The following is a 14,196-nucleotide window of genomic DNA, read 5'->3' as shown; positions in this document are numbered from 1 at the left end:
GGTGGAAAGAATGAGCACACTAATAAAATTACAGATCCTTGAAGCTTCAGAATAATAAATTAAGGTTTGTCCTTCATTTCAAAGAATTACGACATCAGGGAGGTGATGCCATGACAAGCACATGAACTGGATTTGAGTGAGGTGGTGCTTTGCTATGTCAACAACCCTACTTTCTCCTCCAGAGCCATCTGGGTCCAGTGGTCAGTTATGAATCAGGATGACTGGAGATGTCCCTTGATATAAGATCATCAAGGTTAAGTGACTTGCCCAAAGTCATATAGCTAGTAAGAGTCAAGTATCTAAGGTTAAATTCAAACCTGTCCTCCTGACTCCAAGGCCAGTGCTCTATCCACTGTACCACCTAACTGCCGTGTTTCAAAATATGATTTCTGACATTGTATTACTTATATTTGATGAGATGACATTTGTTGAATAAATAAATCCTCCTTTACTCCAATCCAAACAGTCCTATAAAAAAGTGAGTCAGAGAGAAGACCCCACAAGATCATATTCCATCTCTCAATAGCACTGTCTTAACCTGACCTATGCAGATCCCACATAAAGGTGAACTCCCCTTCCCAGCAAGGCATCCTAAATAGTCAGACCTCACCATCAAGCCCTATCTTAAAGCCATAAGAACAAGCAGCCTTTCCAGCTGTCCTATTGAATTTTCCTATGTGTTGTCTCCCCACAATGATGATGTGAATTTTGAGATTATATCATTTTCTATTTTTATTTCTGGTTCATAACATAATGCTTTTGAAGAGTTGACTCTAGAATTTGACGGGGTCTCTCCCTTCTGTTCATTCTCCCAGTTCAAAATGGAACCCTGACATCATAACTGCTATTGTCACATCCACAACTGCTGTCTCTCTGTCCTGGGTCATCTCATTTTGAATATGGAAGGTGCAAATTTTTATCTCTGTCTAATTTTGTAACATTTGAATAGGGAAGCTACAAATTTTTATCTCTGTCTAATTTTGTAACATTATGTTAGAAGTTAGGGAATGAACTCAAAGATTATCTAGTCCAATCTGTACATAAATCCTCACTTCGATATCCCTGACAAGAGGACATTCATCCTTTCAAGGGAAGACTCCCAGTGATGCAGAAGCTCCCAAAATTCCTATTGATTTTTGAACCACTCTAATTGTTATGAAGTTTTCCCTTAAACTTTAACAAAATATGTTCTTCTGAAACTTCTCTTCTTTGTTCTTAGTTTTACCCTCTGAGGCCAATAGAACCAGCTGAATCCCTCTTTCACATAGTCTTCCAAATAATAAGCAATGATAGTAATTATTTATTAAATTTATATAAGTATATAATATATATTTTAAAGTATAATTTTAGAGTTATGTGATCACCTGACCCAATTCCATCATTTTATAGAGAACTTAAGTTATCTGTTAGTAAGGAACATATCTAAGACATCATCATATTAATAACAACAATAATAATAACTCACATTTCAATAACGCTTTAAGTTTCACAAAGCTCATTCCTCATAAAATTGGAAAGTAGGTAGTACTGGTATCATTGTCCGTGTTTATAAATGAAGAGTTTGAAAGGCTCAGTTTTCTCCTTTCCCATAAAATTGAGTAAAAAGGATCTCATGATTCTCAAGCTAGAGTTTATTCCATAGTATGACATTGTAGATATGAAATTTTTTTAGGGGGCGGAGACATGTAAAAGGACTTGCATTTCTTCTCAGACCAATGCACAGATGGCTCCAAATATTTATTCAGTGTGAATAATCAATGCAAGCAAACACCAAGCCTGATATCTGTGGAAATTTGCAGCCCTTTGGAAAACTTCCAGAATACTGTTCTCTGGAAAAGAAAGCACCCTAAACACAGGCAGAATGTGAAGAATTTAGAGGAACATGTATCAACTGCTATAATGTAAAGCAGGCAAAACTAAAAGAATAATATGATCAATGATTAAATTAATACAAATGAAAACACAATATGGTGTCAGAATTCAGATTAATTGCAATGACTAATCTCAGTTCCAAAGGACCAATAATAAAACACCCATTCCTCCTCTCCATAGAAAAGTTGTTTCCTTGCAAGTGTGAAATGTTGCATGTAGCATCATATGCAACTTCTGGTATGATTTGTTTTGGTTAACTGTTTCTTAGCTATGTGAAGGAAATGATATTAAGAAGTTACACTTAAACTAAAAATCAAATATATAGTTAAAACTTAATGGAAATAAAGGAAGAAATTGTTTTTATTTTGGAATTAGACAACCTGGGTTCAAATTCTATCTTTGCCATTTATTAACTGTGTAATCTCAAATTACTGAGTCTATACAACATAGTACTTTAACATAGTGTCTGACACATAGTAGGTAGCTAATAAATCATTATTGAATTGAATTGAATTCATTGAATTTCTTTATCAACAAAATGTTGATAGTAATTTCTGTACTAACTACTCCACAAAGTTGACATAAGGATTGAGATAACAATATAAAATGCATTGCAAATTACAAATTTTTATTCAAATAGCTATAATTTAGAACAGTATTATAAGAGGAAAATAATCATATTTAATGATAATATATTCTAGAAAAAATTTAACTCAAAACAAATTAAGGAATACTAATAGGTTATGATCGGGGGGGACTTAGTTCAGGTCAGTGACTAGGAAGCCAGGGCTTGGGCATAGATTCCATGAAGCACTGGGAGCCATGGCATGAAAAAGGCCAACTTAGTGCTGAGGCACAAGAACTGAGTGAAAAATGAAGAATGAGATTTATAGGAGGTCGGTTATTTTTCAACATCACAGAAGGGCGTGTCAGGGTCAAAGAAAGAAATAGAACCAAAGCTTGTAAGAAGAAGATGACAGAAATTGGTCAAGGTGAGAATGCACAATGAACTACCAGGAAATTGAGATAGAAGATAGGCACTGAGGCATAGGTTAGGGCATAATACAGGATGCTTCACCTCAGTGGTCGATAGAAATACATCTGGAATACGCAGGAGAGCAGCACAAGGGGATGGGAAGAGGATAAACTTCTAAAAATCCTTAGAAGACTGACATGTATGCATAAAAACTGAGGCTGGAAGTATGGCCGAACAGAAGAAAACATGAAACAAAGTGAAAAAAACATTATATGCCAAGAGAAGTATAGGAAGTAAATCCAGGCTTAGAGCTTATCAACTACAAGAAATAATTGGAGGAAATGGTTTAGCCACAATGATTAAAAGCGTGATCCAAGGAAATGAAACAAGAGCTAATAAACTAAAAGAGAAAGGAAATAAGAGCTCAAGATGAAAAACTGAAAGAAACATAGTTTAGAACAAATAGAAGCCCAAGAAGTGTACTCCCTGAAAAAAAATAGAACCAAACAAGTCAACGACTCCAGGAGGCAAAATGAAATATCAAAGTTAAAGACTGAAGTTTTTTTAAAATATAAAGTATTATTCTCAAAAACATTTAGATTTAGAAAATAGGTCAAAGGGGATAGATTAGAGATCACAAACTCTCTAAAAGCTATGACTAAACAAAAAAATCATAAATGCCAAATTTCAAAAAGTCATCACAGAAAACTGCCCAGATCTATTAGAACCAAAGAGAAAAGTCAAAATACAAAGAAGCTGTCAATCACTTCCTAAAAGAAATTGTAAACTGGAAATGTCCAATAATGCAATATTAAATATCCAGAGTTTCCAAATCAAAGACAAAAAAATACTGCAAAAAACCAAAAGGAAGAGTTCTAGTACTAAGGAATCACAGCATCACCAAAGATTTTACAAAATCACAGAATTTGAGAATTACAAGGGATTTTAATACTCCTCTATATGAAAGGAATCTCCTCTGTAACATATTCAGTAAATGATATCTAGCCTCTCCTTTGAAACTTTCCATTAAGAATGACTACTCAAAGCAGTCTATTTCATTTTTGGACAACTTGAATTTTTCATAAGTTTAAAAGAACAACTATTATAAGAGAGGAAAAAAATTCTAGAATATGATAGTTTGAAAAAAGAAAAAGGTAGTTTGCAGTCAAGCAAGATTTTGTCAATAAAATATAATAAGATGGGGTAATAAGGTAGAAATTCCTTCAGAATTCTATGTCAAGGGTCACAGAAGAAGAGAAGTAAGACAAACACAAAATCTGGGTGTGGTTTCATTCTGTTATGTTTGTTTTACAAGAAAAGAAAAAGGAAAGTGAAAGAAAATGGTATGCCATAAGTAAGAAAAAAGGAAGGCAGATTAAAATTTTACTCTCAAATATAAGGTATGTGTAAAAAGAATATGAAAACATAGAGGAAGAGGTAGAGATGGGAAGGTTACTCAGAGAGTTTGGTGTAAAAGGATGTTAAACTGGAGAGAGAAATATGTTGATATGAGGAAAGGAGAACAGTGGGAAGGCATATAAAAATGGAGAATAGACTTAGGGAGGTAAAAGTCACAAACAAAAGAAACTTCCCCTTCAGAATCTTGAATATAATAAAGGAAAGACCCAGAGATCAGGATCTAAGCTTGGTGAAAAAAGGGGGAGGGAAAAGATCACTGAAATTACAGATTTCTAGTGTTGATCAGCTTTCTTCTCTTTTTTTTTCCCATTCCCTTCTTTTTTTAAATAGAGGGAGAGTTTAGAGGGAGAGGAAAAATAGAAATTGTGAAGGAGGGAATTATATAATTAATAATCATAAAAGTAAATATGAATGGAATGGTCACCTTAAATGAAAGAATAGTAGCAGAATGGATTATGAAATGGAAAAATGATATATTGTTTATAAGAAGCCCACTTGAAATATAAAGATTAGTTAAAATGAGTGACTAGAGCCGAATTTATTATACTTTATGTGAATTCCAAAAAGAGCATTCATGATTTCATACAAGAAACTGAAGAAAAAGGAAAACTATATAATACTGAAAGAGACCAAAAGCAATGAAATAATACAAATACTTAATATGAACCCATTACCATGGCATCTAAATACTTGAAGGAAAAATTCATTGAATTACAAGGAGAAATAGACCCTAAAGCTATAATAGTTGAAGACCTCAATGGGCCTCTTTTGTAAGCTACACACAAATCTAACAAAAAGTTAAATAAGAAAGAAGTTAAAAACTTAAATAGAATTTTAGAAAATTTGTATTTACTAGATTTCTAGTGATTATTGAAAAGAAATATTAAAGGATATATGTATTCACATCTCAAATGTGCACAGCATCTTCACAAAAGCTGATCATGTTCCAGGACATTAAAAAATCTCATAAAAAGCAGAAAAGCAGAAATATTAAATACGTCCTTTCCTGACCACAATGAAATAAGATTTTGATCAATAAAAAACATCTGAAGACAGGATTCAAACTTAAATGGAAGCTAAATAAATTTTTTTTAAATTGGCAGGTCCAAACAAAGCATAGAAACAACAAAATAAATTATACCAATGAAAAAATGTACCAAAACATCTGAAATGTAGCCAAGGAAATCCTAGGTAGAAATTTATATCTGTTAAACAAAAAAAAAAAATGAAAAATAAATGAATTGGGAATGCAACTAAAAGAACTAGATAAGCAATAATTTTTTTTAAAAAAATCAACCCAGAAATAGAAATTATGGAAATTAAAAGAAATAAACAAAATAGAAAAGAGATAAACACTGAATTAATAAAATTAGAAGTTATTTTTTAAATCAAATATGATGGGTAGGTCATTTTATTAGCTAATCTGTTAAAAAACAAAAGAGAGAATTCAAATAGCCAATATTTAAAAAAATGAAAAGGGAAAAGTAAAAAACAAAGCAAGAGGAAATAAAAGAATTAGTACTGACTATTTGGCCTAATTATGAACAATGTTATATGATGTATAGCTGCAAAAAAAATCACAATAGAAAGTATTAAGTAATGTATGTGAAGGGTTTTCAATTGTAAAGTACTATATAAATATAACTTGCTATTCTGGCAACATAAATAAGCTCCAAATTGGAGTGCAGATCTTTATATTCAGAAATGAAAATAAATGTATAGTCACAAAATACTAAAGTTAGAAAGAAAACTTTGAAGTCATATAGTCCAAATCTCTCATTTTACTGATGAGAGTAACAAACACCAGGAAGAAGTAACTTGACCAAGATTATATAATTTTGGCAAAGCTGGGGTTCAAACCCACATTTTCCGACTCTACAGTGCAAAGATCTTTCCACCATACCTACTTCAATGTGCCTAATGAAAAACAAAAGTAAAGTTAGTGTAATTTGCTGTTGGGTTAGATTTGACAAATGGTCAATGTGACTCTAATTCCACCTTTTAAGCAACATAAACTTAATTCAAGAATCTTCCTACTAGTTCCCAAAATAAAGGCCAAAGCAGAGAAATACCATTCTCTAAAGACTCATGGATTATTCACACATTAGAAATTATTCTTCCTAACTTACAAAGACATGTTTCAGAGTAATATCCAGGGTAACAGTAAGAACTATGCTTTGATATTGGTTCTGCCAACATGTCCCCAGTGAGTACATTTTTACAGTATGCAATAAAAATATCACTTTTTTAAAGAACTCACCGTGTATTTTTGTCATGTTTCTCCACTAGAATAGAATAACTAGTAAATGCCATTATTCTAGTCAAAAATTATTTACCTATCTAATACTAGCCAAACTACCTTTCTCTATATTTATTCATTAAGAAAGAATGGTTAAGTGCCTCAAATCTTGGGGAAAATATGGACCTGTCTATTAACCAAACACAAAGCATATGTTTGCACAAGGGAGATCTGCTATCCCCTTTTACAGCCTTTTCACTGCCAGATTTGCAAACATAAACATGAGGATTTTAAGAATGGCTATCTGGTAAACTGCATGCTGGACAAAGATGCATCATTTTAATATTAGGATAGCAGAGCTCTGCAAATTTGCTCTTTTCCATTGTTGTCATTGTTCTTTTTTTTTTAGGATTTTGCAAGGCAAATAGAGTTAAGTGGCTTGCCCAAGGCCACACAGCTAGGTAATTTTTAAGTGTCTGAGGTTGGATTTGAACTCAGGTACTCCTGACTCCAGGGCCGGTGCCCTATCCACTGAGTCACCTAGCTGCCCCCATTGCTGTTTTTTAAAAAAAGAAAACTTTCTTTTTCATTACCTATAGAATCATTTATTGAATAGAATTATTCTTTGGGGCATTCTGATCCAACGAAAAGAACACTTGAGTAGAAACCAGAAAACCCCGGTTCAAGTTTGGATTCTGACATTAGCTATGTAACTTCAGCACATAACTTGATCTTTCTAGGCCATAAAATAGTTTTCTAACCCATAAAATTATGGAGAAGGCTTAGGTGATTCCCAAAGTCCCATCCATGTCTAAAATCCCATGATCTGTGACTCTAGCTCCCCTTAATTTAAGGGACAGAAGTAAACTTGCTGAACTGATTCACTGATGGAGGAGAAAGGTAACCATCCCAGTCAGTCCATCCTATTTTCAAGTAGAAACCATTGACCAATCTCAACTAGAATATCATCATACTTTTTTTAAAGTTGTGTTGTAAAAGATTTGCAGAGAACTTTGGGGTCAAATTTAACTTTATTGTTATTGTGGATGGCTTTATCCTATGAAAGAATAATACATTTAAATTTGTCTGATTTTTGATGCCTAAGCTACTTCATGGTGCTTCCCTTAATTCACCTAAGTGCAATCAAATCAAATATGTTCTCAAACTGCATTCATTTTGTGCTATTAAATTGTCAGTTAATGAAACTGTAAACAGAATATCATAAATACTACATAATTCCACAACATTTGTCACTACTACCACTTCTTGGTTCAATTCAGTTAAAATTTCTCAACAAGCTCTACAATGCATTTTTCCAATCAATAACTGATATGGCCACTAAAAACTCATAAAATATTGGTTAGAAATGGATTTAGAAGTCACCATAATGAGTTTTGCTTTATATGATAGATGAGGAAACTAAAGTTTAGAGAAGAAAAGTAGTTTGCCCAAGGCCATATGGTAACTTAGGAGACAGACACAAGGCTTTTTTAAAAATGAAGTATTCTGAGTCTACAGGCAATGTTCTTTTCAATATACTATAATGGGTTCTTACCCATCAATCATATTGAATAAAGGAAAAATTTTGAAAGGATAGATCCATGATCTCTTAAAAGAAGAAGTAACTGATGTAAAAATCTTGTCATTTCTACCTCCACAATCTTTCTTCCATTTGTCTCCCTCTCTCTCCACACACTGCTGCTTCCCTAGTTAGACCCTCTCTATCTTTTCACTCTACCCAAGAATTTACCTTGCATTTATTTAGTATAAATCCTGTAGAGGAGCAATGTGGCATGGAGCATGGGCAGAGATACAAAGACATTGTGGTTCAGTTCCAGATACTACAATAAAGTGAATAGCACAGTAAAGCAAGTCACAAGAATATTTGGATTTTTAGTGTATATAAAAGTTAATGTTATTGCTTCTCGGCCTTTTGGCTAAGATCAAGTGTAAAAGTTAATGTTACTGTGCTGTAATCTATTATGAATGAAATAATGCTATATTTAAAATATTTTATTAAAAATAAAAAATAATTCTAACCATCATCTGAACCTTTAGCTAGTTATAATCTTTCTACTAGTAGAAGGTCTTGTGTTGATTTTACTGACTGCTGACCAATCAGGGTAGTAGTTGCTGAAGGTTTGGGGGTCTGTGGTAATTTCTTAAAAATAAAACAACAATGACATTACTGATTCTTCCATTGCAGAGTTATTAAGTGGCCTAAATTCAGTATTGTTGTGTGTCAGAGAATACAGAATTCTGAGGAGTCAATTTGTGGAACAGTCAAAACACATTTTCAAGTTAAGTTTGTCATCTTATAAGGTCATGGTTCATGCTACCCCATACAATTACAATAGCAGCATCAAAGATCATTGATGATAAATGATCATAACAGACATAATCATCACAAAAAAGTTTGAAATATTTTTATAATTACCAAAATGTTACACAGAGGCACCATGTGAATACACACTGTTGGAAAAAACAGCACTTATAGACTTGACCAGAGTTGCCACAAACTTTTAATTTGCTTTGTTTTGTTTTTTTTAATTTTTTTAAGGCAATGAGGTTAAGTGACTTACCTAAGGTCACACAGCTAGGCAATTATTAAGTGTCTGAGACCACATTTGAACTCAAGTCCTCCTGACTCCAGAGCTGATGCTCTATCCACTATGCCACCTAGCTTCCCCTACAAACCTTTAATTTGTAAGGAAAAAAGCTCAGTATTTTTGAAGTGCAAGAAAATAAAGTGCATTAAAATGATGCAAGCCTGTATAAAGTTTATCTTTGAAACCAGGAAGATTAGGATTCCTATCCTACCATGGACCTATTCTGGTTATGTGACCTTGAGCAAACCTTTTATCTTCTCAATGATCTAGGCATTTCTCTAAGGCTATAATTGGTACAAAAACTGACCATCTGAATTGGTAGAGAAGTTTCCTTTCCTGAGTATACCTTATGGAAAAAAAAACAGGTTCTCCTCTTATCTCTTTATTTTGTATGTACTTATTTGGATACACACTGTCTCCCCAAAAGGTTACAAGTTCTCAGGAATGTTTTCATTTTTACCTGTTTGTCTCCAGCACAGCACCTGATCCATTAATTGGCTGTTAGTTGATTATTCATGCAAAAAAAAAGTGACAAGAGAGTCGTTTTTAGTTTAGTATGGCTGAAGCAATGGTTAAAAAAATCTTCATGAAAGACCCTTTGCTACTGGGTCCACCAAGTTGGTCATCTTATCCTTTGTTAGTCAACAAAAAAGATTTAGCTTGCCCTCAGCTCCTTGAAATGAAAAACTACCACACCCTATTCACCTTCACTTTATTTACAAGAGAGTAAATGAATGAAGGGCAGTTAGGTGACCCAGTAGAAAGAATTCTGAACCTGAAGTCAAGAAGACTCATCTTCTTAAATTCAAGTCTGGTCTCAGATCATTTCTAGCTGTGTTGCCCTAGGCAAGTCACTTAACCCCATTTGCCTCAGTTTCCTCCTTTACAAAATGAGCTGGAGAAGGAAATAACAAACCACTACAGTATCTTTGCCAAGAAAATTCCAAATAGAGTCACAAGGAATCAGATAAGACTGAAAACAGCTAAATAGTCACAACAAATGAATGAAAGTAGAGTATGACAAAACCTTTGCCTAGCAATGTTAGTCTTTAGGGTAAGACTACAATATGACACCTTAAACAAATATCCTGAATATTTCATCAAATCAGTCAGAAGAGGATACAGTTGAACACTGAAAGTCTATTCTGTGCAAATCACATCCTGGAGAGAAGAAAGATAGAAGCGGACCAGGGAAGAATTTTGGTATAAAACTACAGTTCATGAGTGGAAGGATAAGGAGGAGAAGGGAGAGGAATGGAAGTAATGATACAATCTTTTTACCTTCCTAGTTTACTTATCGATTCTTGCTAACTACTTTTTCAGTTGCTGAAGAAATCGAGAGGTGTGTAAGAAGTGCAAACAAAATTTAAAATTCCACATTAAAGTTTTGAACTTTCTAAATTTCAGTGTCCTAAGGAAAAGGGCTATTCACTCAACATTAGTTCCAGTTCTGGACATGCCTCCAGAAAATTTGTCTACCTATGACCTAGCATTTATTTCCCCCTTAGGCTCACCTGAAGTAATATACATGTAAGCATGCATGCATACATACATACATACAATGCATATGTATGCATTTGTATATGTATATGTGTACATATACACTTACACAAACATTTCTAAATTTATCTATGTAGATATATTCTACAGAATATAGTAACATAGTACTACTATTATAGAACTTATATTAAATTCTAAATTAATATTTACATAAATGTTTTTAAAGAATTTAATATGTAGTTATGTGATATAGTATATAAAACATGTACAATAATAACATATACTATAATATAGTAATATTTATACAAACATTAATTCATATGTGTATACACATATTGCTGGATGAATGTAAGCATCTCATTTATAGTATGATTCTGTGTATATATAAAATGGAATATCTATCTACTCTGCTGACTAGTCAATAAAGATTTATTTAGCACCTACCATGAGTGAGATTACTATAAGAATTCAACTGTGTTTGTTAGTATTGTATGAACATGAGACATTGATTGTCCATAAGTGGATTTTAAAAGCCACATTCCCATTTCCAGGCTAGATTTGAAGATCAGCTACAAGGTTTCTTTTTTATTAAGCTTCTAGAGGAGTTAGTGTAAGGAAAGCAAAATCACTCCCCAGTAGTCAAGCAATTCATGAGACATTTGTTGAAGAGATGGATGCTTTTTCTTCTTAACTCCCTTCTGGAGAAAAGTGGAAATGCACTTTTACATGGTGGGAAAAACAAACAACAAAAAGCCAGGTCTACTGCACAAACCACACACAAAATTTGACCTGAAATACAAACTAATTTTCTAGAAATTGTGTCATCTTTTCAGATCTCCTTGGAGAACTACTAAAGAGCATTCTTGATGCAAAACTGGACATATGGTTTTAACTTGTTCTGTTCCCATACTAATCACTTAGGAGGAAATTAAACATCTGTATGTTAAATTCAAGGACAGTTTCCCATAATTATCTAACACAAATGAGTTTTTACCCTTTCCTTCTTGAGCTGAAGAGGCATTTTCCAACCTTAGTAGTGGCACTTGCTGAGTACACATTTCTTTTCCACGCCCCACCCTATCTCCTCTTTTCCTGAGTGGAGTAAGAGAGGTAATCAAACTGGCAGAACAGTGATCACTGCTCCAACATTAAGACTGAGTCAAGACTTGGAAGTGTCCCTTTGGGCTCCATCATATAACGTCCTGAGCAGTGGGTCATCCCTGAGGGACACGGTACAGCAGATTTTTTTTTATCCCTGTTTGCTGCCAGGATACCTTTCCCACTGAGGACACCCTAGGCAGGCAACCACATCTGACTCCAAGTAAGTATACCACCCATTTACCAGAGAGACAAAGATCACTAGAAACAAAGGAGCCACACGGGCTCACTCACACAGAAAATTTTTAAATAACATTTATTAACAAAGCTATCATATACATTGCAGCATTTCATTCACCTGGCTTTCTGGATTTAATTCACCTATAAAATATATTTTCAAATCCTGGAACTTAAAATACATATAATTGTAGTGTCGGTTTTCAGAATGAATACATTCCTGCCTCCTTCCCCCACCTGCTCAGCAATTCCCGAGAGCACTTCTAAGCTTAAGGACATACACTGACTAGAGCAAGATTCCTTCCACTCCCGGAGTAGGGCACATGGAGAAAAGATTACTCCAAATCCGCATGCTGTCACCAATCACTAGGAAAGCCAGAGAGGAGTTGTGGATGGGGAGGGGGGGGTGAAAAGTAAGCAACACCAACCTTGAGGATCCCAGTTCACCTGTTTTCTTGGAGTCTCGATTGGAAATTTCATTGCTCCGTTGCCCGAAAAGGGAGAGAAAATGAAATAAGGTCCTCAACTTCTCTACCTCAGAGCTGCAGTTCAGTGAATTAATTTCAAATGATAGGAGAAGCCTGGACTGCTTTGGCTCGGCAACCCCAGAGAAAGCCCACCAAGAAAAAATATATACGCTAACAAGGGACTAGAGATGGACCGATTATTTTGTAGTTGTATTCGTGTGGAGGGCAGCTGCACCCTGGTTGGAATCAAAAGTAAGATCTGCAGGGGAATTGTTGGAGAAGACCCCAGTGAGATTAGCCAGGCTGGTCCAAAATGTGATCCCGTGAGGTGCGAGGTTCTGCAGCCCGGATGGTCTAGTCCATGTGCTGAGAGGATAGTGAGAGGGAGAAGCCCACTGCAGTATTACTACACACATCGAAGGCGTGTGAGCACACACATACATGCGCACGTCAGTCTGACACACTGCCTAGCACCAATGCAGACGGCGCTCAGCAGCCCCTTCCTCCACCGCTACACCCACGGCACATCTCCCCTCCACCCGCCCAGCATCCTCAGCACCAGCCATTCGACAGCCTTAGCGCAAAAAAGCTGCACCAGCCCCCACTTCGGGGAGGTCGCAGGAGGCGGTGCAGCCCTGGGCTGATGAGAGGGGAAGGGGAGGAGGAGGAGGAGGAGGAGGGAGACCATCCCAGCAGAATGCAGCAGCAGCAGCAGCAGCATCACCACCGGCGGCGGCGGCAAGAGTAGTAGTGGCAGTGGCAGTGGCAGCAGCCCATTTAGCTAAGAGGAGAGAGAGAGAGGAAAGGCGCATTAGCTTTGGAGGGAGTTCTCCAAACTAAGCGCTCCCTCTGCCTTGCCTGGGGAAGCTCTGTGGTAACTTGTAAAGGGAGGATCTCGGGGGGCGCGAAGGCAGAGGACCCGTGTTATATGTGCATTTAGAAGGGAGACAAGTTTGTGGGGGAGTGGGGGGGAGGGAGACTGGACCAGAGACACTGAGAGTTGGAGAGAGATTGTGGGTTGGCTGGAAGGCTGGAAACTGTGTCTACTTACTGGCTGTGATCTCTGGGCTGACTGGAGGAGGAAGAAAAAAGAGGAGGATGCAGTGTTGTTAGGCGGAGTTTGCAGTCAGCCGGAGTCTCGCTCGGCTGGCTGGTGGCAGCAGCAGCAGCAGCAGCTTCAAGAGAAGACGCCCTTCCTTGGGATAACCTCTTTGCAATGGATTCTATCCCAGGCCCCTAAATCTCCTCCACCTCAAGCCCCTCTTGCTCCTGTTTCCTTGCTCGGGCCGGTGGGTAGAGTTTCTCCATCTCCCTCTTTGGGAGGAGACCAGAAGAAATCCATAAGCCTTTTGTTTGCTGAGACTACTCCCATATCTAGCGGGTGTGATTCTCTCTCTCTCTCTCTCTCTCTCTCTCTCTCTCTGCTTAGGGAAACCTCTCTCCCTAGACACAGCTCAAGCTCCCTTCCCAAGCTACGTACCATATGGCTTGGCTTGCCTCACCTTAAAGACTGGGAGGGAAGTTGGACAGAGAAAAAAACTCAGGCATAAGGAGAGAGGAATTCTCAACAGCCTGGCTACCCCAGGAATCAACAGCTCCAGCTGGTCCCAACACAGCAGTGTGGAGGCTCCTGCCTCAGGAACTGATGGTTCTTATACATTTCCTCCTGTAGGTCATCATCTTTTGCTTCCCTGAGCAGGACTCGACAGGATGTTTGGCACCCACTGCTACATTCTGTTCCACTGACACAACCTATATGATGGCAAAGGTTAAGTGGGT

General features: G+C 36.4%; 1 protein-coding gene across 1 annotated transcript in view; it reads right to left on the bottom strand.

Moving 5' to 3' along the window:
* KCNK10 (potassium two pore domain channel subfamily K member 10) overlaps window positions 1-12,694 on the bottom strand; it is a 175,121-nt gene extending 162,427 nt beyond the window's left edge. Inside the window, exon 1 of the mRNA XM_074232058.1 lies at window positions 12,379-12,694. Within this exon, the coding sequence (XP_074088159.1) occupies window positions 12,379-12,430 (52 nt within the window). The 5' untranslated portion in view covers window positions 12,431-12,694. The remainder of the gene's footprint in view (window positions 1-12,378) is intronic.
* Between the last annotated feature and the right edge of the window lie 1,502 nt (window positions 12,695-14,196).

This window comes from Macrotis lagotis, chromosome 4 (assembly GCF_037893015.1).
Source record: "Macrotis lagotis isolate mMagLag1 chromosome 4, bilby.v1.9.chrom.fasta, whole genome shotgun sequence".
NCBI classification, from domain to species: domain Eukaryota; kingdom Metazoa; phylum Chordata; class Mammalia; order Peramelemorphia; family Peramelidae; genus Macrotis; species Macrotis lagotis.
Note: the sequence above shows the minus strand (reverse complement) of the source record. Positions and strands in the feature narration are given on the sequence as shown.